Here is a 23,079-nt window from a genome sequence, read left to right on the forward strand (position 1 = left end):
AATGAATGAATGAGTGAATGAATACATGAAAAGATCAGAAAAAATGGTATCCCTCAAAAGGAAGCTAATAAAAGCATAAAAGTGCCACTGACTTTACATATATGCACAATTTGTGCAGGTAAGAGTACTTTTGAAATCCTGCTGAGATGACAAGATCATTACAACATAATGCGTATGAAGAAGAGAGATTACTATCGACTAGTAATATGTCTAGCACAAGTTGGTGAGAACTGTGCTGATTGAAAGCAGAGTTGTGTAGTGAAATCGATTGTTTTTGAAACAGATTTGAGAGAGAGATTTGATCTGTAGGACACATGAACATTTTGGCGTTTGTTATTTGTTTTAAGCAAGATACTTTTCATCTTAAAATGTAAGGCATGGTACATCTTAATAAACACATTTATCTAAAGCAGGGCTTCGTTGTAAAGAAAGAAGGGGAAAGGAAGGAAGGAAGGGAGGGAGGAAGGAAGGAAGGAAAGAAGGAAGGAAGGAAGAAAGGGAGGGAAAAGAAAAATAAACCAGCTGTTATACCTCTAAAATGGAAGTTACATGTTACATTGAACTAGTCGTTGTATCCCAACATGCCTTGGTTTCTTTCATGCATACTTTGTACAATGATAATAGCCCTTATTAGTATTTACATTATAAAAGTGGTGTTACTGTAAATTAGATAGTATAAAATGGGTTATGATGTCTTCCCTGAAAGACATTCACTATACACAAATGAGGTATTATTATTTAGTTTTTCCTTTTCTTTTTTTTTTTTTTTTTTTAAAGATTTTATTTATTTATTCAACAGAGATAGAGACAGCCAGCGAGAGAGGGAACACAAGCAGGGGGAGTGGGAGTGGAAGAAGCAGGCTCATAGCGGAGGAGCCTGATGTGGGGCTCAATCCCGTAACGCCGGGATCACGCCCTGAGCCGAAGGCAGACGCTTAACCGCTGTGCCACCCAGGTGCCCCTAGTTTTTCCTTTTCAATCTCGTTAAACGAGAATTAGATGAAAACTCGGCTTTAAAGCAATATCCGGTGGGTAAATGATTATTGACTGAAGTGAAATGAAAAAAAAAAAAATCTTTGGCTGAAAACTCAGTGTAGCCAGTCTGTGCACAAGGCAAAAATATTGTATTTGTCTGTGATGTTCATCACTGTTTTTATCACCTCTCCGTGCTGTAATCAGAAACTGAAGACAGTGAAGGCTTTCTGTTCAGTCATCAGTGAGCATTTTTGAGAATATGGACATTCTGGAATGATTACAATTTGGCAACTTTGTTTCAACTAATCAAGACACAGAGCTAGTTTTGTTCTTGATTTGGGGCCTAAATGAACCTTGTCAAGCCTTTGCTTCCACTCCTGGATCTTAGGCTCAGGGATGGCTATGAACTGCAACCTTTTCAGGTTAGTTGCTGTCAACGCCTGTGTGTCCCCCTTCGCACCACCCAGGCCAGACCTTGTCTAGCTTCCTCTTGCAATACAACGTTATGATGGCAGGAGAGGAGTTGTGGAAATAAGATTTGGGGAATTGTTGTGCATGCTGGGAACTTTAGTTTGCGTCATGAAGGACTGCAAGAACACACTGGGAAGATTCGGGATAACACAGCCAGTGGGACGGACTCACTGTCCAGCATAACCGTGCCTGGCCTCTGTGTGTGCATTAGAGCTTCAGCCCATTTCCAATCCTTGGCCCTTGCTGTTGGACTGCCCCCACCCCCGCTCCTCCCCTCACATCCCAACCCCTTACAGGGCTCATCCATTATGTATTGGCTCACCTTCATTCCCTAGGACCAACCTTCAGCGTTGCTGACAGTGGTGGTCATCTGTTTTCCACCTGACCCATGTCTTTTGGCTTCTGGATTTTGTTCTCAGAAAGGTCCCCTGCTTGGATAGCTGTCTGGCCAGCTGTGGGGCCAGCTGCCTGCTCCAGACTCCAAGGTGACCAAATTTCTCTCCTCTCCTAACTGGTCCCAATACATAAGCTATGGCAATAAGTGAATGATAATGATCATGTGACAACAGTATCTGACCAGATTTTTACCTGTGGTGGGCTGCTCAGAGAGGCCAGGTTACATCATGCACCACAGGGGGCCTGGGGTCCAGAAAGACTGTGAGTGCCTTCGAGGCCTCTCGAAGGATGGGGTGTAGAGGAAGAGCTGGGTGCAGAGCAGAGAAGGCAGATTTGGTTTACTCTACTGTTTTAGCCACGTCCAGCCCTGGTGGTGGAACCACAGGCCCACACAGGCCACATTTGCAAGCAAGAGTGTTGCTAGGTCGTCAGCTGAGCTGCAGGTGACTACAGGTGGTGAGGAAGCCTTCGTGGTGGCCCTCTCTCCTTCCCATTGGGAAGAAAATCGAGGGATTACATCTTCCATTTTTAAGGCAAACTTTTTGAAACAGTTGTGTTGATACTGTTCACTGGTTCTGTTTGTTCCTCAATTCATGTGACGTGGCTTCTGCCTCCACCGGGCTGCTCTCCCCAACTGCTCAACTGTCTCCTTGGTGCTTACCGCATGACTGCTTCTCAGCCTTTGTCTTGCTCTCTTGACAGCATTTGCCTTTGTTGACCACAGCCTACTTGTGAAACCTGGTTTTCCTCTGTTCTCTCTGCTACCTCACAGCCTTGTTTCCCTTGTCTCCCTCTGATTACTCCTTCTTACTCTTTTTTCTTTTTTAAGGAAACTTTGCCCATCCTTTAAGGTCGGTTTTCCTCTTGGGCTCTCTTGGGCCTTTTCTCTTCCCCGATGCTCACTCAGGGTATCTCATTCATCAGTGTGGATTCTTTCGTTGCCTGTCATGTACTGATGATTCCTACACCTGTATCCTCAGACTTCCAGATCAAACTACCTGCTGCTGCCCTGCCCGTGTTCTCCAGGCATCACACACCAAACATGACCCGGTCTGAGCTTGCCCTTGCTCTACTGCTCCTTTCTTTTGTGTTTCTGTTTTCCTGTCCTAGTGACTGACATCACTGTCCAACCAGGTGTTCAAGCCAAACATCCGAGCAGCAGTCTGGACTTTTCCCCTTCAAAGCTCTAACATCACACATTTTAGTAGATTCCACCTCCTCTATGACATAGCTTGCATGGTTCTGAATAATTTGGTCCCACTTGCGTTTCCAATCTCATCTCTGACTGCTCTGTCTCTGCTATGCTGAACTGATTTTCAGTGCTCAGATGCTCAGCATACATAGTTGCTTCTGTCTCCTCCAAAATGTACGCCTGCCGTACCTTCCACCTGAAACAGACTTGCCCCATTTCTTTTTTTTTTTTTTTAAGATTTTATTTATTTGAGAGAGAGAGAGGAGAGAGAGGAGTGCATGAGTGGGGGGGGGGTGGGCAGAGGGAGAGGGAGAAACAGGCTCCCTACAGAGCAGGGAGCCTGACATGGGGCTTGATCCCAGGATCCTGGGGTCATGACCCAAGCCTAAGGCAGATGACTGAGCCACCCAGGCACTCTGCCCCATTTCTTTTTTTAAACTAACTCCTTCATACCTTGTAAGTCCCCATGTACAAGTCTTGAACTTTCAATTCTCCCAAAGTCAGGGTTAGGTGACTCTTCCAGAGCTCTTAGCACACTTCTTTATCAGAGCATCCTTTCCTCTTCCTAGCTTGCCTTCTACTATAAGCTCTACTATAAAGCCCCTGGAAGCAGGGACCATCTTTATCCTAGTCACCTTTGTATTCCAGTACCAACACAGTAATTGGTATAAAATACATGCTCAATGAATGACGGAATATAAATCTTAAAAGTATCATCAAAAGAATATAAATTTCGAATTGGAATATGCAATTAGGATTTTACTAAACACTTATCAAGTCCCTCTAATAGCAAAGGGAATTGAAGATTATCTAAAACTCTTGAGTAGACTTTATCAACATTAGAATCATGAACAGAGAGCAGTTAATAGACGTAGATTTCACATCTGTCCCTTGTGGGCTTCTTTTCCAGAGTTCAGTATCCAGATTCTCTGAGCCACATTTTGGGATCACACAAGAATTCCATCCTCCTGAATTTTCATAAATTACTGGATTCATAACCTACTCCATACTTGAGAAGATGGGGATTGGAATAAGGTAAGCATTAGCTTCTCTGTTTTTCAATTCTTCGATTCTCCTCTCTGGAGCCTTCATCAAGAGATGTGACTGGCTTCCATTCTAGTCTTGGTGGCCTCACAATGTTTGAATATCCTATGCATATGAAGAAATGTTGTGAAGGAATTATGTCCTTTCAAATATTTTTGTTTGTTTGTTTCATGACTATTTACATTCTTCATATTGCTCTATCAATTTTTTCTTTTTTTTTTTTTAAAGATTTTTATTTTTATTTATTCGACAGAGATAGAGACAGCCAGCGAGAGAGGGAACACAAGCAGGGGGAGTGGGAGAGGAAGAAGCAGGCTCATAGCAGAGGAGCCTGATGTGGGGCTCGATCCCATAATGCCGGGATCACGCCCTGAGCCGAAGGCAAACGCTTAACCGCTGTGCCACCCAGGCGCCCCTCTATCAATTTTTTCTTAATGTGATTCCACATACAGAAAAGTGTGGGCTTTGAAAAATCAACTTGCCCCCCACTTCAGGACACCTTTTGGTCCAGATGCACACTAAGAATGTAGGACGTGAGCAATGCAATTAAATTTCAAAAACAACTCTGTGTTAGCCATACTGTCTATGGACCACCCCCCATTCCATCCCATTTCCTTAGCCCCATACCTGCTTTAGCTTTTCATTAAAAGACCTTAGTATTATTTATTTTTAAAAATTTATTATCTGTCTCCTCTACTAGAATGTAAGCTTGCCAAGGGCAGGGATTTTGTTTTATTCACCACTATATACTCAGCACATGAAATAGTAACTGAAACATGGTAGACACTCAATAAATATTTGTTGATGGAATGATGTCTTTTTAAAAAATTTCTTAAGAGGCTGATGCACACCCAGGTCTCTAGGGATCTAATGCAGGTCTGGTTTGCAGCCCCATCCCCCTTAACACTTTTACTGATGACTAAGATAGTAACATTGATGGTGTGATAAATTGATAGATGACACACCAACTGGAAAGGATAACAAGTGAGCTGGATGATACAGTCAGGATCTCCCCCTGCCCCCTGACTGAATCCTGACAAAATGTAATAATGAATCACACCAAACAATATAAAGTTTAATAGGGACAAGTGTAAAGGACTCAAGGATCCAAAATTCAATTGTACAAGTACAGATTGGGGGCGAGATGTCTTACAATCGCTCACGTAGGAAGACTTAGAGTCTCCTGTAGATTGTTTGTAAATGATGAGTCAACACAGTGTGATATACTTCAAAAAAAATCAATCTTTTCCTATATTGATAGAAATATAGTGTTCAAGTTGGAAAGTAGTTTTCTAGTACTCACTTGTGACCAGGCCACGTTTGTTCTATGTTACGAATCCTAATCTTCAACCTGTAAGAAAGATGTTGATAAACAAAAAATTATTCAAGGAGGGTAAAAAAGGATGAGGGATCTGGTAAACAGTGTCATATAAAAATGATTAAAGAATTTAAGATTGTGTGTGGGTATGTGATGATGGGATGATAGCTAACATATGTAGCTACCTTCCAAAGTTAGAGGGGCGATTCTGCAGAGGAGAGATGAGATTTCTTCTGAGTAATCCCAAGTGACAGATGGAGAACCCCTGAGTAGAAGACGTAAGCATGTATATTTCAACCCAACAAGTAGCCTTGCCCACCAACCAAGTAGATAACTGTTAGTAGTAAGTTCCCTGACCCTGATGGTATTCAAGCAGAATCCAGGCATTCCCGCCCCATTTGCTGGCTATATCTGTGATGGAAGTTCAAACACTGGGGTGAGGGGCCAGGTTCATCACAATAGCAAACACATATCGAGTGCCTACTCTAGGGCAGGTACCATCATCCGTGATTAATGTGGATTGTTATGTTTAATACTCATATCAATCCTCCCAGTTCTGTCTTACAGACGAGAAGAGTGAGGCTCAGGGGGGTTAAGCCCCTTGCCCAAGGTCCTACACCTCGTACAAAGCAGAGCAAGGACTTGAACTTAAGCAGTCACATCTCTGACCTTAATTATTATTATGTAAATTATTATTCTATTCTATCCCACTTCCAGAAAACCATTCTTTCCCACCCTGACGTTCTATCACTCTAATGAAGTAGTCAAACCAGGGAGCTTATTATCTCCAGTAGTAAATGATTCTCTAGTAAATAGTTTCTTTCAATATAGTATGCAGGGACTAAATTCTCCTGGGCATTTGCCACTTGTAGTGCACCATATGGGGCCCAGCATAGGACCTGGCACACAATAAGTACTCAGTGATGATTTTTTTTAAGCAAAAAGAATAAGTGAATGTAACCGTACAAGATCGGCTGCCTTCGAAATGACAAAATCTCAATATATTGTGCCAGAGCAAAAACAAAAGAATTTCTGGGTGGTCTACTGAGGACACTTGGCAAAAAGGGGTAATCCATCATTTCTAGCAAAGGCCTTGAGAATTCCTGCTCAGTTTGGACAATATTCATTTCAACAAATATTTATTGAGTGCCTGTCCTGTGCTAGGTGTGACCAACATGCTGAGGGGCCAGAGGTGAATCAGAGGATGTACTGTTAGTGGGGGAGATGGACAGGTAAGCAAATTCTTACAACACAGTGTGACAAGTGCTGTCTCAGGAATGTGTGTGTGCATGTGTTTCGAGTATTACAGAAGCAAAGAATTAATTCTACTTGGTTGAAAGAGTTGCCTGATACTTGATTACATTTTAAAAATGACTGCCATGTACTTTATGAATTTATTTGGTCTTCATAAAGACTACGTGAGGTTGCTTTTTGTACAGAAGATGAAATAAAGTTGCAAAGAGGTTAGGTGAGTTCCCCCAAGGTCATGCAGCTGGTAAGAGTAATGGCTGGCATTTAGTGTGTGCTTAGGATACCTGAGGCTCTGTTTTAGGCCCCATTAAGACATTTTTTAAAAAGATTTATTTATTTATTTTAGAGAGAGAGTGGGGGGAGGGGCAGAGGGAGAGAGAGAATCTGAAGCAGGCTCCACGCTGAGCGCAGGGTCTGATGTGGGACTCATCTCAGGACCCTGAGATCATGACCCGAGCCAAAACCAAGAGTGGGACGCTTAACCAACCGAGCCACCCAGGCACTGCTGCCCTGTTAAGACATTTCATCCTCACGACTGCTCTCTGGGGCACCTATTGATAACACCGTAATTTTACGAATGAGAAAACTGAGGCACAAGATGTAAACAACTTGCCTAGAGTCACATAGCTAGAAAGTGGAAAACGAGGATTTGCTTCTCTGTGTTCTGGCTTTAGCAGGCACACGCTTACCCACTGAGCTAAATTACCTTTAACTGGTTCCCTAAAGAGCTAGAACTCACCTGGAGCCTGACCCCAGGTTCAGCTTTCTTTCAAGTGACCTTGCCCTTTAGCAACATTGCATCCAAATGAAAAGAAGTGGTGTGTGCCTGGATGTAAGGAGAGGTCATGTAGGTTGGGCATCCACAGGAGTGTTTTGGGAGCGCTGTGGTAAAATCTAGAATAAGCATTACTTGTGTACACAGAGTTTTTCAGGGTGGCCAAAATTTGGCTTGTTGTTCTCCAGGTCAGCCTTCTGAGCTCTAGGGACTATGATTTGTTACTCATAGGAACTAGCCACCAACACTTAGCCTGCAGCCTTTTTAAAATCGAGTTTAAATTTTTTAAAAGAAGACGACAGGATGTAAAACATTAAGAATGAAGCAAGTTAAATTCAATACCTTATAAATAAGCAAGAATGGAGTTACAGAAAAGGAGAAATGAAGCACATAATTGCTTAAATTGTCCAAGCCTTTTCTCTATAATAAAAATTCTTGGATTGAAAAATAGTTCAATCCAATATTATTGTGCTTTAATAATTAAGTTGAGTTGGCTCTGTGGCAAATCTGAGAAAGAATTGGTTATTAAAATGAATGAAGTAGATTACCCTTCCCTCAATAATTACTACGTTAGCTAATGTGGATATGACCCATGCAGTTGAATCGACTGCATTTTTAAGACATGTATCTCCCATAATTTTGGGAGATTTGATCATTTTTAAAGGAGCTGCAGGCTGGGATTTCTGTGGTAGGCGGAGGGGCGGAAAGGGTCAATGTGCATTCATTCCTTCAAAGCAGGTGGGATTGGGGGTTTTGCTTGGTTTTTAGTGTTTTGTTTTGTCCTTTATGGAGACCTGGTAGATTCACTGATTATCTTGGCCTTTGTGTTTATGGATTTCTATTTTCTTGGCTTCAGGTCCTTGGAAACATTTGTTTTGATGATGGCAGGAGGGTTAGTCATGTTTTATTTTTGCTGTTCCTATTTATTTTTAAGATCCTTTCGTTCAAGGCAACTTACAAGGTATTGTGTAACCTGTCTCCACAAATAAATTACTCTCAGTAGTAGCTTCTAATACAACCTTAGAGGGATAGTTAATAATTTGATGGCCGGTTCGCATCCGTCAGAATGATGCTGTCGTATTAGTAGCTAGAACAAGGGTGTGCTTTGAAAAAATAATGTTTGAAATTCATAATTGAAGCATTTAAACTTGAAAAAATAATGTTTGAAATTCATAATTGAAGCATTTAAACTTGAAATTTCAAGTTTTGTAGATCAATTAATTTTGAGTTATCTAGCAAATTCTTATAAACTTATCTTCCTTAGCACCACTGGGTCAATAAAAGTTGGAAAATTCTTTTCTCACACATTCCATTCTTAACTAAGCCTGAAGGTAAATTGCTTTTAGAAACCACATCCCAAATAAACAGTTTTTCAGAAAGTTATGAGTAAATGAACAGAGTGGGCTCTACTGGCATTTGGGATGTACGTGTAATTAGAACTCTCAGTATTTCAAACATATAATTTACGAACGTTGAGGTTTTTAATTCTTAACTTTGAGTCCACTGGGATAAAACAAGTGACCCTTGCTGGAACTATGTCAAGAATCAACTTTCTCAGGTTGACCTTTGGTTTGTTGGTCACCAAATCAAAAGCTGTTGGTTCCCAGGCTTAAAGATGTCTGAACTTACTGAAGTTTTGTTAAAAGATGAAGGCAGAAAGCTAGCTGGGCTTTGCAGCTGTGAAGAACAGAGCGCCTCCTCTCTTCTCCTTGATGCCTTCCTAGTTGGTTTGTCCATGAGAGATGCTCCATCTCAACGGGCTCCGTCTTTGCTGTGTTATGAAGCACGCTCACCTCTTGCACTTCTTCCACTGTGTGGGGGAGGCGGAGAACCCTGTTTTTACAATGAGACAGATGAATATCATCCTTTGAACTGACCTGACATATTTTCTAGTACAAGCCTCCATACTAGGCACCAAAGACGGCTACAAATGCTCTCAATCACCAGTGTTCATAACTTAAAATTGGTAACACAGGATTTGCAATGCACTTGATTACTGTGTGACCCGAGCGAGAAACTTAACCCCTCTCCAGAATAACTATTTCACAAGGTTATTATAGCAAATAATTGAGATTATATGTGAAAATACTTAGCACAAGGCGGGGCACATAGTTGCAAGTGTAGATTGAATTTATGTGAAGCATATAATCATCCATGGAACCTCAAATGGACAAATGGACCCCAATCGACATTATCTGCCCCTAGCCATTTGTTAAATCAGAAAGTTTCACTTCCAAATGACTAACCACATCTACCAATGACTTTGCTTTAGAGTCTACATTTAGAACACAATGTTACTCTAATGATACTCTGTTAATATATTTCGGAAAGAATCTGACTGTGGCTTCTTTAGGAGAAAATCACATGTGAACAAAAAGAAAAAGGAATACTGGATATCTTTATTTCAGAATAAATGAATGGTTACTTATCTGATTACAGATCATTCAGATGATATAATTATTAGATATCCACATGTAATTACAAAACATGCTTGTTTTTATAAGTTGGTTTGAAGCAATTTTACTGATCTCAAAGAACTAATTTCCTCCTAATCTAATGGCAAAACTTGCAGTACACCGTATTAACTATTAATATGCTAAAATTACCCATTAACTATCTTTTTCTTTAATTGCATCTTCTATCACGGCCCTACATTTATTTCAGCAATACGAAAGGAGTGATTTCAACTGCTTGCTCTCTGCATCACTAGATTTCTCTCTTGTTCTCTCTACTTCACTAGAAAGTAGGCGAGAGAAGCATTCGTCCCACCCACTTACCTATGAAAAAAGGATTCTCCGAGGCTGCCAGCAACCAACACTGTAGTAAAATTACAAGAAAATTTTGTTAAAACCTTTTCTCATCTGCAAGGTATTTGACTGAAACCTGAGGTGCTAGATTTCAGACAAAGGTGACTTTGGAGGAGAAAGTTGGTGCCAAACTGGATCAGTTGTTTTTGCGTTATGTAAGGAGGAGGAAAAAAAAATGAGCTGTTTATTCCTAAGTCATAAATTTAAGATTATGCTATTATACCAAATGACAGAACAAACCTCAAAACTTAGAGTTATATTTTCATGAACGATTATCTGTAACCTCTCAAAACTACATATAATTAAATATTAAATAATTTGCTTTGCCCAGTTATACTTAAAATATACAAAGTTATTTTATTCACTGTGTCAGCAGTGAATTCTAGTTGAACTGTGAAAATGGTATTGTTAAACAAAAGANAACGCCGGGATCACGCCCTGAGCTGAAGGCAGACGCTTAAGCTGTGCCACCCAGGCGCCCCAAAAGATTTTTCTTTTTAAATAGCTTTGTCCTGATTATAAAGAATATGTGTGTAGTATAAAAATTATAGAATATACAGTAAAAACAAGAAAATATAAATCACCAAATCACCCAGAATCCTATCATCTAGAGGTAACCACCATTAATATTTTGTTGTATTTCTTTATAATGGATGTGTATACACACACCTCCCAAAATACCCATTATATATAAATGCATATTAATGCTTTATTATAGAAATTTAAAACATAAACAAAAGTAGGCAGAAAGCATAATGAACCCCATGTGCTCATCAACCCATCAATACCTTCTTTCTCTTCCCTAATCATTTTATTTTAAAGCAAATATCAGAGATTATATCGTCTTTTTTGTGTGTTTGGTTTTTTAAAGATTTACTTATTTATTTTAGAGGGATGGGGTAGAGGGAGAGAGAGAATCTCAAGCAGTCTTGTGGAGGCTGAGTGAGGAGATCATGACCCTGAGTTGAAGTCAAGAGTCGAACGCCCAACCCATGAGCCACCGAGGTGCCCCTGTTTTTGCTTTTGTTTTTGTTTGGGGGGGGGGGACAGACAGAGGGAGAGGGAGAGAATTTTAAGCAGGCTCCATACCCAGTGTGGAGCCTGATGTGGGGCTCAATCTTACAACCCTGATATCATGACCTGAACCGAAATCAAGAGTCCAGTGCTTAACTGACTGAGCCACCCAGGCACCCCAGATATTGTATCATCTTAACCATAAATATTCTAATTTGTATCTTTGAAAGATAAAGACTTTAAAACAAATAACCATTATCACATCTAAACTAATTAACAATAATACTTTAATAATATAAAGTATTCAGTGTTCAAATTTCCAGTTGTCTCATAAATATTATAATTTATTTTCATAGTTTGTTTGAAGCAGGATCCAAATGAAGTTCCCATACTGAGATTGGTTGATATGTCTGCTAAATCTCTTTAAATACATATGGGTTTCCACTCTAATATTTTTTTTTCCTTGCAACTTATTTGTTGAAGAAACCAAGCTGTTCGTTGAAGAAACCAAGCTGTCGAACTAACTCCCCACAGCCTGGATTTCTCACATTGCATCCCCGTAGTGTAGTTTAACATCTCTTCTGTCCTGTGCATTTCCTACAACCATCTGCAGGCTTTATCTGATTCTGTTTTTTGTTTTTCTGTGGTTTTGATGTTTGGTTTTTTTTCAAGACTGCTTCCTTAGTAGTGATATGTTTTGACATTGGGAGGTACATAATGTGTAATAATCTCTTCTTTTATGTTACCTAGACTCATTAGTTTATTAAGAATTATGAAATAGAATTAAATTTAAAATAAAATAAAACTTTAACAAAAGAATTACAAAATAGTAATATTCTAATCCTATTATTCCTTGAGTTGATTTTCTGGCATGTGCCAGTGGTAGTCAAATAGGTGTTTTGTTATTTTGCTTTTATTGTTGTTGTTTTCGATTATCATTTGAACTCATGAATTGAAAAATATGTTCAATGCGTTTCAATACATCTCAATTAATTATCCTATTAATGCTTAAATTATCCCTATTTGGCCTCTTCAGATTAGCTCCTGACTTCTTTTGACGTGACCCTAGTAGTCTTGGATAGTGTCCTTGTTATTTGGTATAAGGTGGTTTAGGTTCATCTTATGTAGTTGCACACAGTAAAAATCTAATTTTTTACATCTATTTATATTTAAGACTTGAGTATGTATAATATAATACCAAACCATAGGACAGAAGCTATTTATAATGGCAAAGACTGGAAATAACCTAAATGTCCATTAATAGAGGACTGGTTGAACAAAGTTTGGTGCATCCACACAATGGCATTCTGTGCAGTTATAAAATTGAATTAGGGATCTTTACATATACGTATATGGATTGACCTCTGGGATACATTGTAAATAGATAGCAAGAGGGAGAAAAGCGAACCTACCATTTATGTAAGAATGGATATAAACATATATTTGCATACATAGATACACATATATACATATGTATATGCATATATGTATGTATATATTTGCTTGCATTAAAGAATACAGTGGAAAGATAAACCTCACAAAATAATAGTTACCCGTAAAAGGGGGAAAGGAATGAAGTAGAAGGGATGGTGATAGAAACTAGACTTGTTTACCTTGTTTTGTAGATTTGACTTTGGAATCACGTAAATATTTTACATAATTATAAAAATACTAATTTTTAAAAATCCAATTCCTAATTTTTTTTTAAAAAGCTAATTTTGTATCCAACTAGTGGCACACAGAGAAATTATTTTGAATAACTTTAAAACACAGTAATTTGACTACATATCCCTAACGGGATATTTCCTAGAGACGAAAAGAACTGCAAAAACATTTTTTTAACCATTTTTGGTAATCATATGGTTGGTGGTAGTATCAATATCGCTGTTCTGGGTAATATGGGATAAGCAAATATTAATCATGGGATCTCCTAATTCTATCATGCTCGATGTCCTTGAGAATCAGGATTCACAGCATGGGAGGAAGGAAATCGAGATGTAAAAGAGAAGAGGTTAGGTAAAAACCCTGTAGTTCTGAATTTGAATTAGAAGTTAGTGGTATAAGGGGCACCTGGCTGGCTCAGTCAGTAGAACATGTGGCTCTTGACTCTGGGGTCATGAGTTCAAGCCCCATGTTGGGCATAGGGATTACGTAAAAAAATTTTTCTTAATATATGTATTTACATATATTTCTAAGCTCCTCTCTTCACTGAAAAGACCTAGAATTAGTGAATAAGCCAGGAGCAATGAGCCCCGTTGGTATCTATATTAGATCTGGCCGAGGCAGGAAAAAGCTCTACACACATATACATATATATCATAAATTCATATATTCATGTATAGATTTATGTATGTGTGACATCAGTTATTTAACTATTCTTCTATTTCTGGACATTTAGATTGTTTCCAATTCTTCACAGTTACATACGATACTGCAACAAAGCATTTGTGCATGCCTTATTTTTTTAGTACAAATTCCTGTAAGTGGAATTTCCCGGCCAGAGGGTAGGAACATATTTAAGCTCTTGATTAGTATTGTCAAATCACCTCTAGAAAGGTTATACCAGGTTACACACCAAGCGGCAGTGCAGGAGAGTGACTGCTTCATCCCATTAATAGTTATTGACGTTTTAGACATTTATATTGACATGTTTCTGCCAATATGATCTAAGTCAGGTAGAGTCACTCCTTTCTTTTTGTTTTTTCCTCTTTGATTTTCTTAGAAAGGGACTTTAAACATTAAGAATACCACATGGAAAAATTTACACTGCTGTAACATTTTTGTGAATTAACAACTGTGTATCAACAATGACTGGAATGGTCATATCAAACTATGTGTATTACTAATTAATGTGTGAGCTTGTTAACACTTCAGTTGCAAACAAACCTATCATGAATGTATTGATATTAATTTTTATAGCTTTTTGGTAATTTGGTAGCGACTTTTTGAAATTCCTGGGGTTCTTAAGTATAACCCTACCTTTGCAGAACTCGTTATATATGTGGAACTATTTCCCAGACATAGTTTACAAAGTTAACTAACTTTGCAAGCACTTCTTACATGTACCTTCTATATGCAATTCCATATGAATATCTTGAAACAAAAAAAGTAGATTATAGATAAGAATCATAGTCGGTTAGGGGCGCCCGGGTGGCACAGCGGTTAAGCGTCTGCCTTCGGCTCAGGGCGTGATCCCGGCGTTATGGGATCGAGCCCCAACATCAGGCTCCTCCGCTATGAGCCTGCTTCTTCCTCTCCCACTCCCCCTGCTTGTTCCCTCTCTCGCTGGCTGTCTCTATCTCTGTCGAATAAATAAATAAAATCTTAAAAAAAAAAAAAAGAATCATAGTCGGTTAAAGCTAGAGGGATCTTAAAGATCATCTATATGGTCTAGCTTCTTTATTTTATACCTTGAGAAACCAAAACAAAGGGCATTGCATAACCCTCCTGAGGTTATATAGCTAATTTGTGACAGTGTGAGATAAAAATCCCAATCTGATTCAATATTATGTCCTTTCAGTGTAACTTCCTAGTATGAGCAAAACTTGAAGGCAATATGTAAAAAATAAAAATAACTGTTGTGTTAAGGAAATGAGATTTAGAGTATTCTCCTTTGAAATTCTATTGTTATGCTACCTTTTCAATTAAAAAAAAACTGTGGAAAAAAGATCAACAACTATATTATAAAAATCAGGTAAAAGATCCCTTCTGGGGCACCTGGGTGGCACAGCGGTTAAGCGTTTGCCTTCGGCTCAGGGCGTGATCCCGGCGATCTGGGATCGAGCCCCACATCAGGCTCCTCTGCTATGAGCCTGCTTCTTCCTCTCCCACTCCCCCTGCTTGTGTTCCCTCTCTCGCTGGCTGTCTCTATCTCTGTCAAAAAATAAATAAAATCTTTTAAAAAAAAAAAAGATCACTTCTGTCATTTAAAAGCTAGAAATAAATTATTCTAATACAGATATATAGCAATCAAAATATATAGCATCTGAATGATATATACACACATACATTCTACATACACACACATACTATTGCCAACACTTTATTGACATTATCTCATTGAATTCTAACAATAATACCAAGCACAGAGAGGTTGTGTGTCTTGTTGTGTGACACTTGTCATGAGCGTCACTTAGGATTTGAACCAAGGCAGTCCTAGACACAGTGGATTGTTCAAAGTTTCAAGCCTTGATGGTCAGTTTCATTGCTATGGAGAGTTACTATGATTGTCTGACTTTCCCGAGCTCTCTCCTTACAGGGTCAAAGGTTCCACTTTAGAAATCCATTCATTTGAATAATTAATGGTGGAATTCCTCAAAACAAAAATTTTAAGGACAGTGCTTCTAAACCCCTCATCTCCCATTTGCTAACTATGTGACTTTCCATTCCTCGTCAATAACATAGTTTTTTGGAGGATTAAATAAGATAAATTGTATTCATTTTTTTAGCAGAATACCTGGCACACAATAAATATTCAATAAACAATCACTGCTATCATCAGTATCATTGTCATCATCAATATTATTAATATCATTATCAACAGCATCACCATTATTATTTCTTTTCAATTAATCCCTTTTTAAATTCAAAAGTTGTGGAAGGAGTAGTACATTATCCAAGGGGCTGGAGACTCATCAGTTGGTTTTCTCCTGACAGGAGAGAGCATAGGGGTAGTAAAGAGAGATATTGAAAAGAGCAATGAGGGGACCCCAAAGGCAGCTCGCAGTAGAGTTTTACCCCAAATTAGTTGGGATATGTTTCCAGAACAGTTTATTTGAAGTCCAGTGCTCTTACAAGGGATCCTTTGGTTTTTATCAGGTTTCCCAAGGACCTATTAGGGAATGAGGAAGGGCACTGTTCTCAGGCCATGGACACAGACCATCTAACCTCTGCCCAAGGAATCCCATACACCATGGCCACCTGCCTGTCCATGCCGCAGTGGTGGAAGTGGGCAAACAACCCTCAGCAAATGCTCTGTTTACTGTGCCTGGAAACAGGCCTTTGGCCATGGAAAAATTTCTCATTGTACCCATAGGTACAGGACAGACATTGCACAATATGAATGATCTTATTAAATCTTCTCGAGAACCTGTGTACATGCTGTGCTTCAAGACTAGGGCTGCGTGCCATCTCTAGGCATCATTCCACTTTTTACGCATGGACAACGTCTAAAGGGGAGACTGCAGGAACATCCTCTAGAATCCTTGTCTGGTCATAGACGCCTGAAGTCTAGCTGCTTTCTGCTTCTGTCTTCTCCCTCTGGTCCATGCATACCATTTAATTTCCAGTATTTTATTTCACACATTTTGTTGTTATGAAATGAACATAAGTACGTGGTAAAAGATGAAATGGTGCAAAGGGGTATTCAGTGAAAGGGACAATTACTCCTATCCTGATCCCGGGGGCCCCTGTCCAGAAGTAACTATCATCTGTTCTCCCTTTCTGAACACATGGTGGAGACCCTTCTCTGTGGAAGCCCCTGCTTTGGATAGCAAACTCTGCCTTCTGGTAGGAGTTGAAGGGGCACAAAGAAGATACATAAGCAAATTATCATTTTGTATATCAGAACGCAATACATGTGACAGACAGAAACAAGCAAGGGAGGTGGAGACAGAGATCAGGGCCGCTGAGGGGATGCTTGAACACAGCACTGAAGGAAGATCGACTCGGTGCTATTTGTGGGGAAATAACCTTCCAGACAGAGAGAAAGCACGTTCAAGCACGTCTGGCATGCTGTGGGGACAGGGTTTTAAGTACATTTTTACAATTTGTATTTATAAAACACTTATAAATTATCAACCACAGCCAGGCACTCTTCTGAATACTTTATATATGTTAACTCTCTTAATCCTCGCAACAAGCCCGGGCACTCTTATCATCCCGCTGCAAACGCAACGTGAGGCACAGAAGAGTTAGGAATGTTGCCCCAAATCACAAATCAGTGCATAGTCAGACCAAGACTTTCACAGAGGTTGTATGGCTCCAAAGCCTGTGCTTTAAGTGCTGCACCCACCACACAGTAGGGCAGCTGTCACTGGAGAACTGGGGGGCAAAATGGGAGCCATGAGAGAACCTGGAACACAGGAACCAGTACACTCTTCCAGAAAGTTCTGACACATGTCCACGCGTTTATGTTTACGTATACGTGGATACGCCTGTGTATCCTTTAGGCTTGTGTCCTCTTAGTTAACATGCTTAATGGTAAAGTGTAAAACAATTTTAATTAATGGGAAGGAAAGAAAGATTTGATATTATGTATGCTTTAGTTAAAGATGATATCCCATCAAATAATACTTTGGGCATGAGTGATTTCTTCTATTTTAAAGTCTTACAAATACTTCTCTATTCTGAGGTTTTGGCATACTTGTTAGCTTGATCAATGCTTCCCAAGATACCAAATTGACTTTTTTTTTTTTAACAATTCAGTGGTTTCTTATATAGTCACAATGTTGTACAACCATTGCCAGTATCTAATTCCAGAACTTTCCTATCACCCCAGAAAGAAACTCCATACCTATTAGCAGTCACTCTCAATTCTCCCCTCCCCACAACGCCTGAAAGTCACTAATCTGTTTTCTGTATGCATTTTCCCACTGTGGGCATTTCAGATAAATGGAATCATGTAATATGTGGCCTTCTTTTACTTAGCACCATGTTTTCAGGATCCATTCATGCATGTAGTATGTTTCAGGCCTTCATTCTTTTTTATGGCTGAATAATATTTCATTGTATGCATATACTACATTTTGTTTACTTATTGATCAGTTGATGGACATTTGGGTTGTCTCCACTTCTTGCCCTTTTTGAATAATGCTGCTATGTACATTTGTGTACAAGTTTTTGTGTGAATACATGTTTTATAATTCTTTTGGGTATACCAGTGGAATTGCTGGGTTATATGGTAACTATGTTTAACTTATCAAATCAACTTTGAACACAATGTGTTGCATACCACCTCGCTACTTGTAAGGGAAAAAATATAAGAGCAGATGGTTGCATTAGCAAATGTCCTGTCTTGTCCTATTTTTTTTTTAAGATTTTATTAATTTATTTGAGAGAGAGACAGAGATAGCAAGAGAGAGCATGAATGGGGAGGAGAGGGAGAAGCAGGCTCCCCAGTGAGCAGGGATGCCCAGTGCAGGGCTCGATCCCAGGACCCTAGGATCATGACTTGAGCTGAAGGCAGATGCCTAACCGACTGAGCCACCCAGGCACCTCTGTCCTGTCCTGTCCTGTCCTATTTCTATGAGAAGGTAGCAGAGGAGTGGTGCTACCTATTTCTTGGGGTTTAATGTGTCAGGACCTGAAAGTCATTGGCATTCACTGGATATATTCCCCATGCAGATCCCACTTATTGTGGCCCCCTCCATATAACAGGACAGAGAATGACCATGAGGAAGTTGCCCTTGAAGTAAATGGAGAGCTCAGGCTTGAGTGGCCCAGTCTCTTAGGTACCCTTAATAGAACCATAGACGAGTCTGTCTGGAAAAGTGAAGGCTTTGAGAAGATTACACTGTTCTCTAAGAATAATATAAATGATAAACATAGAAGCCCCAACTTCTTAGCATTCGCTACATGCCTAGGATAGTGCTAAATGCTTAATACGCTTTTTCTAGACCTATCGTTTACTGGTAGCTACTTGAAATGTGGCTAGTTTGAGTTGAGATAAACCAAATGTGCAAAATACACATTAGATTTCAAAGAATTAGTACAAAAAAGAGAATGTAGAATGTCTCACTAATTTTTTTAACACATTGAAATGATATTTTGGATATGTTAAGTAAAATACATTACTAAAATTAATTTCGCCTGTGTCTTTTCACTTTTCTTAATGGGACTACTAGAAAAATTTAAATTACGTATGTAACTCCTTTTGCAGAGTCAAATTATATTTCTATCAGACAGCACTTATTCTAGACTATTCTTCACAGTAATTTGATCGGTTGGATGGTACTATCATCCTCACATTACGGGTGAGGAAACTGAGGTTTAGAGAGCTTAAGTAAACTGCCTGGTATCACACAGCTGTGGCTTCAGCACAACTCTGTCTCCAAGCCTGAATTCTTACCCGTTGCTCTGTGCTGTCTTCCCACGGCCCAGAAATATAACCCCTGTGATACAGAAATGGTTATGATCATTAGCTATGGCAAAAAGCTGTCTTCATGTCTCCTTGTAGAGCGCAAGAAGGAATCTGTCCATGTCATTCTGTAATGTAGAGTTCAGGTTATAGCTGGGGGAAATTGCTTATGGGAAAGTTTCTTAAATGCTAACTCTTTGTAGAGGCTTGGGCCTTACTCACCGAGGATAGGAGGTAGATGACGCTATTTCAGAAGTTGCTTCCATTTCTCTGATCCCGTATTACAGTTCTCTTCCGAGTCCCAAGTCAGTCACTGCCGCAACACTCAGAGTGAGATGGAGTAGAGTGAGCTGAATCAGTGGCTTCCGTTTCATCCTTTCTCCCCCTGTCAAACTTAAGGCTTTAATTTCATCCCATTTCATTTGAATGTGTGAAAACCTCAATAGGACATTTTTCATAGCAATGCTGACCTCTTTCTTCTGAGTTGCAATGGAGAGAAGGCAGCAAAACTATTTAGGAGAGAAAGAGTCATTCTATTTCCTTTTTTCTCCCTTCTACCATAAACCATTCTCTAAAACATGTGTCTAAATTCAGTCAAGCCTGCTTTTCCCCAAGGTATCAGCGTTCATCACTCAAAAAGAATTCTCGTATGTGCATATTAATGCTCGCTATTTCTTTATTTTAAATACTGTAACTTAATTTTATGCTCACTTTACATATACTTATGTATAACATGTATGGGAGTATAATTTACTTATTTAACTTCAAATACCAAAGGGGAAGCTCCGCTGAGAACACTAGTTCCTTGAGCTATTTTTCCGTGATGGGGAGGATTGGGATAATTGGGAATCGTACTTGGCCACAGGGTCTCATCCCAAATGTTTAAGCCCTCTCATATTCGTAAGGGGCTAGAAATGTTGCTTTCAGCTGTTAAACCAAATCACATCCCCTTTATTTTTTTCTCCCCCAGACCACAAAAAGAAACATGGCAACTTGGCTCCTAAAAGATTAAGCACAGCTCAAAAATCAAACTCTAAGAAGCTAAACAATTTCTAAACATGTATGTGCCATGTTTTATAATTTTTCTTTTTAAAGTCAAAGTCAATTTTTTTGAAGATTTTATGTTGAAGTAATTTCTGTACCCAATGTGGGGCTCAAACTTACAACCCCAAGATCAAGAGTCGCATGTTCTATCAACTAAGCCGGCTGCCTAGGCACCCCCAAAGTTAAAGTTTTAGTGCCCCTAAATTAGGTTCACTTTAACTTAAATGGCTGCAAGGGAGATAAACTCCACTATTTGATTTTGTTTAGTCATCCTTAAAATTCCTTAGCATTTTCAAATGTACTTCAGATGAGATGACAATGAACCGCAGAGAGAAGAAATCAGAAACAATGGTATCGGAACAGTGCGTAGAAATCAGAAACAATGGTATCAGAACGGTGGGTAAGAATCAGATGACCTGAATCCTAGTACTGTTTCAACACCAAATTAGCAACAAAGCCTCGGGGAATCCAAATTCCACAAACATTATTGGGTACTTACTATCTTCAAGGCATTGTAGTACGTTCTCTAGGAAACACAAAGATAAACAGGACCATGGATCCTCAAGGAACTTATCACCAAGTTGGAAAGAAGGCATACTCGCAAAACTCTGGTATAATATGCTACAGAACATGTGGGTAATGGAGTAGAGTTTATGGGAGCAAAGAAAGAAAGAAGCATAATTCCAGCCAGGAAGATTGGGAATGACTTCGTGAAGAAGGTGACATTTGAGTGATCCTAGAAGTATGGGTAGGATTTCTGGGTAGGGCTGGAGGGGAAGGGGAGACAATGTAAGCAAAGGTGTATGGTAAGAAAGTGCACAGCTGGTTTGGGAAACTTGTTAGACAGGAAGGCACAGTGAATTCTGAATAATAATGGGAGATAAGTTCTGACTGCTCGATTAGAATCAGGTGTGGTGGAGCTTGAATTCCATTCTGAAGAATTTAGACTTTATTAGAGGAGGGGACAGCAAAGATAAAGGGTGGACCCATGAATGATCAGCTTTGCTAGGATGATTGTTGTGACAGCACTGAGTGGTAGAAGTGGTGAGCAGAAAAATAAAAGGTAAGGAGATCAGTTAGATCGTAGTAGGGTTTAGACAATGGAAATGGATAAAGAAGGCAAATGCAAGAGACGTTTCAGACAGAGAATTGACAGGGCTTGGTGACAACTGGTTTTGAGATGCAAAAGATGACTGGAGTTTTGAGCATTGATGAATCAGAGGATGGAGATGCTAAGAATGTAGGAGGTTTGCTGGGAAAGAGGCTGAATTTGGTTTTGAGCATATTTCATCTATTCTGAACATATTGGCTAATCATATGAAGCACAAATCAATTTCTGACTCCCCTCTTTCCGAAACCCTTCAATGCCTCCCCATCCCACTCAAGATAGAAGAAAGTCTTTACAATGGCTGATAAAGCCTTACGTGTTCTGGCTGCCCACTTTCCCCTTGATCTCCTCTCTTCCCACACACCCCTCTTCTCAGCAGCAAGAGCCACACTGGCCCTCTTGCTATTCCTCCAGGACTGCCCAACATACATCTGCCTTAGGGCCTTTCTTGGTGCTTTCTCTGCCTGAAAGCACCTTTCCACAGATGATTCTTATACCTTGCTCCCTCTCTTCCTTCAGCTCCTACTCAAATGCCATCTTTTTAGCAAAACCTGATCACCCCATATAAAATAGTAACCTATCAACCCTCCCTTATCACTTTCCCTCTCCCCAATTTGCTGTTCTCCATGGTACTTAACTCCATCTGATATACTCTGTATTTACTTGTTTATTATCACACCCTGGAAACTGAAACTGAAAAAATAATTAATAATGTAATAGTCCAATGTTTTCAAGGGTACAATGAGGTTTGTTACTCTCACACATCATTCTTGGGACTATACATTGATATAATCCCTTTGAAAAGCAATTTGGCAGTATATAGAAAAAGTCATAAAATGTTGATGTCCTGGAACATTTTATGTTTTGAAAATTCTGAAAATCAATTCTAAGAAGGTAATCTAAAATATGGAAGAGAAAATATACAGGAAAATGTGTATTGATGTGATATTTATAATATCAAGAAATTGGAGAGATTCTAAACATCTAACAATATAAGTAAATTACTATTCATTTATTTAATAATATATTATTCACTTGTTAAAAGGATAGTTATGAAAACCTGGTTAGCAACAAGGAAAATGCTTATGAGATACTGTTTTATTTAAAAGCACAGAATCCACAATTGTATACAGTATGATTTCAGTTATCTTTAAATATGCATACAGAAAATCTAGGAGGAAATAAACTCAAATGCTGGTATTAAATGCATTAGGCTAATGGGATTCTAGGTGGCTTATTTTCTCTAAATCTTTCAGATTTGCTGTATTTGTTATATCCTTTCTGTAATGTGGTTATTTTATTTTTAAAGCAATAATTTTGGGGCGCACGGGTGGCGCAGTCATTAAGTGTCTGCCTTCGGCTCAGGGTGTGATCCCAGCATTCTGGGATCGAGCCCCACATCAGGCTTCTTCACTAGGAGCCTGCTTCTTCCTCTCCCACTCCCCCTGCTTGTGGTTCCCTCTCTCACTGGCTGTCTCTCTGTCAAATAAATAGATAAAATCCTTTAAAAAAATCAATCAATCAATCAATCCATCAATCAATAATTTTTCTAACCATCAAAAGAAACTGCTGGGGGGTGCCTGGATGGCATAGTCAGTTAAGCATCC

General features: G+C 39.3%; 1 protein-coding gene across 2 annotated transcripts in view; it reads left to right on the forward strand.

The window, feature by feature from the left end:
* Positions 1 to 23,079, forward strand: part of MKLN1 (muskelin 1) — a 317,754-nt gene that overhangs the window by 18,983 nt on the left and 275,692 nt on the right. For both annotated transcript variants that reach the window (XM_011230476.3, XM_034660164.1), the window contains 2 exons: positions 3,945 to 4,069; positions 6,561 to 6,628. In XM_011230476.3, coding sequence (XP_011228778.1) covers positions 6,621 to 6,628 — 8 coding nt within the window. In that variant the 5' untranslated portion in view covers positions 3,945 to 4,069; positions 6,561 to 6,620. The remainder of the gene's footprint in view (positions 1 to 3,944; positions 4,070 to 6,560; positions 6,629 to 23,079) is intronic.

Source organism: Ailuropoda melanoleuca, chromosome 1 (genome assembly GCF_002007445.2).
Source record: "Ailuropoda melanoleuca isolate Jingjing chromosome 1, ASM200744v2, whole genome shotgun sequence".
NCBI classification, from domain to species: Eukaryota; Metazoa; Chordata; class Mammalia; order Carnivora; family Ursidae; genus Ailuropoda; species Ailuropoda melanoleuca.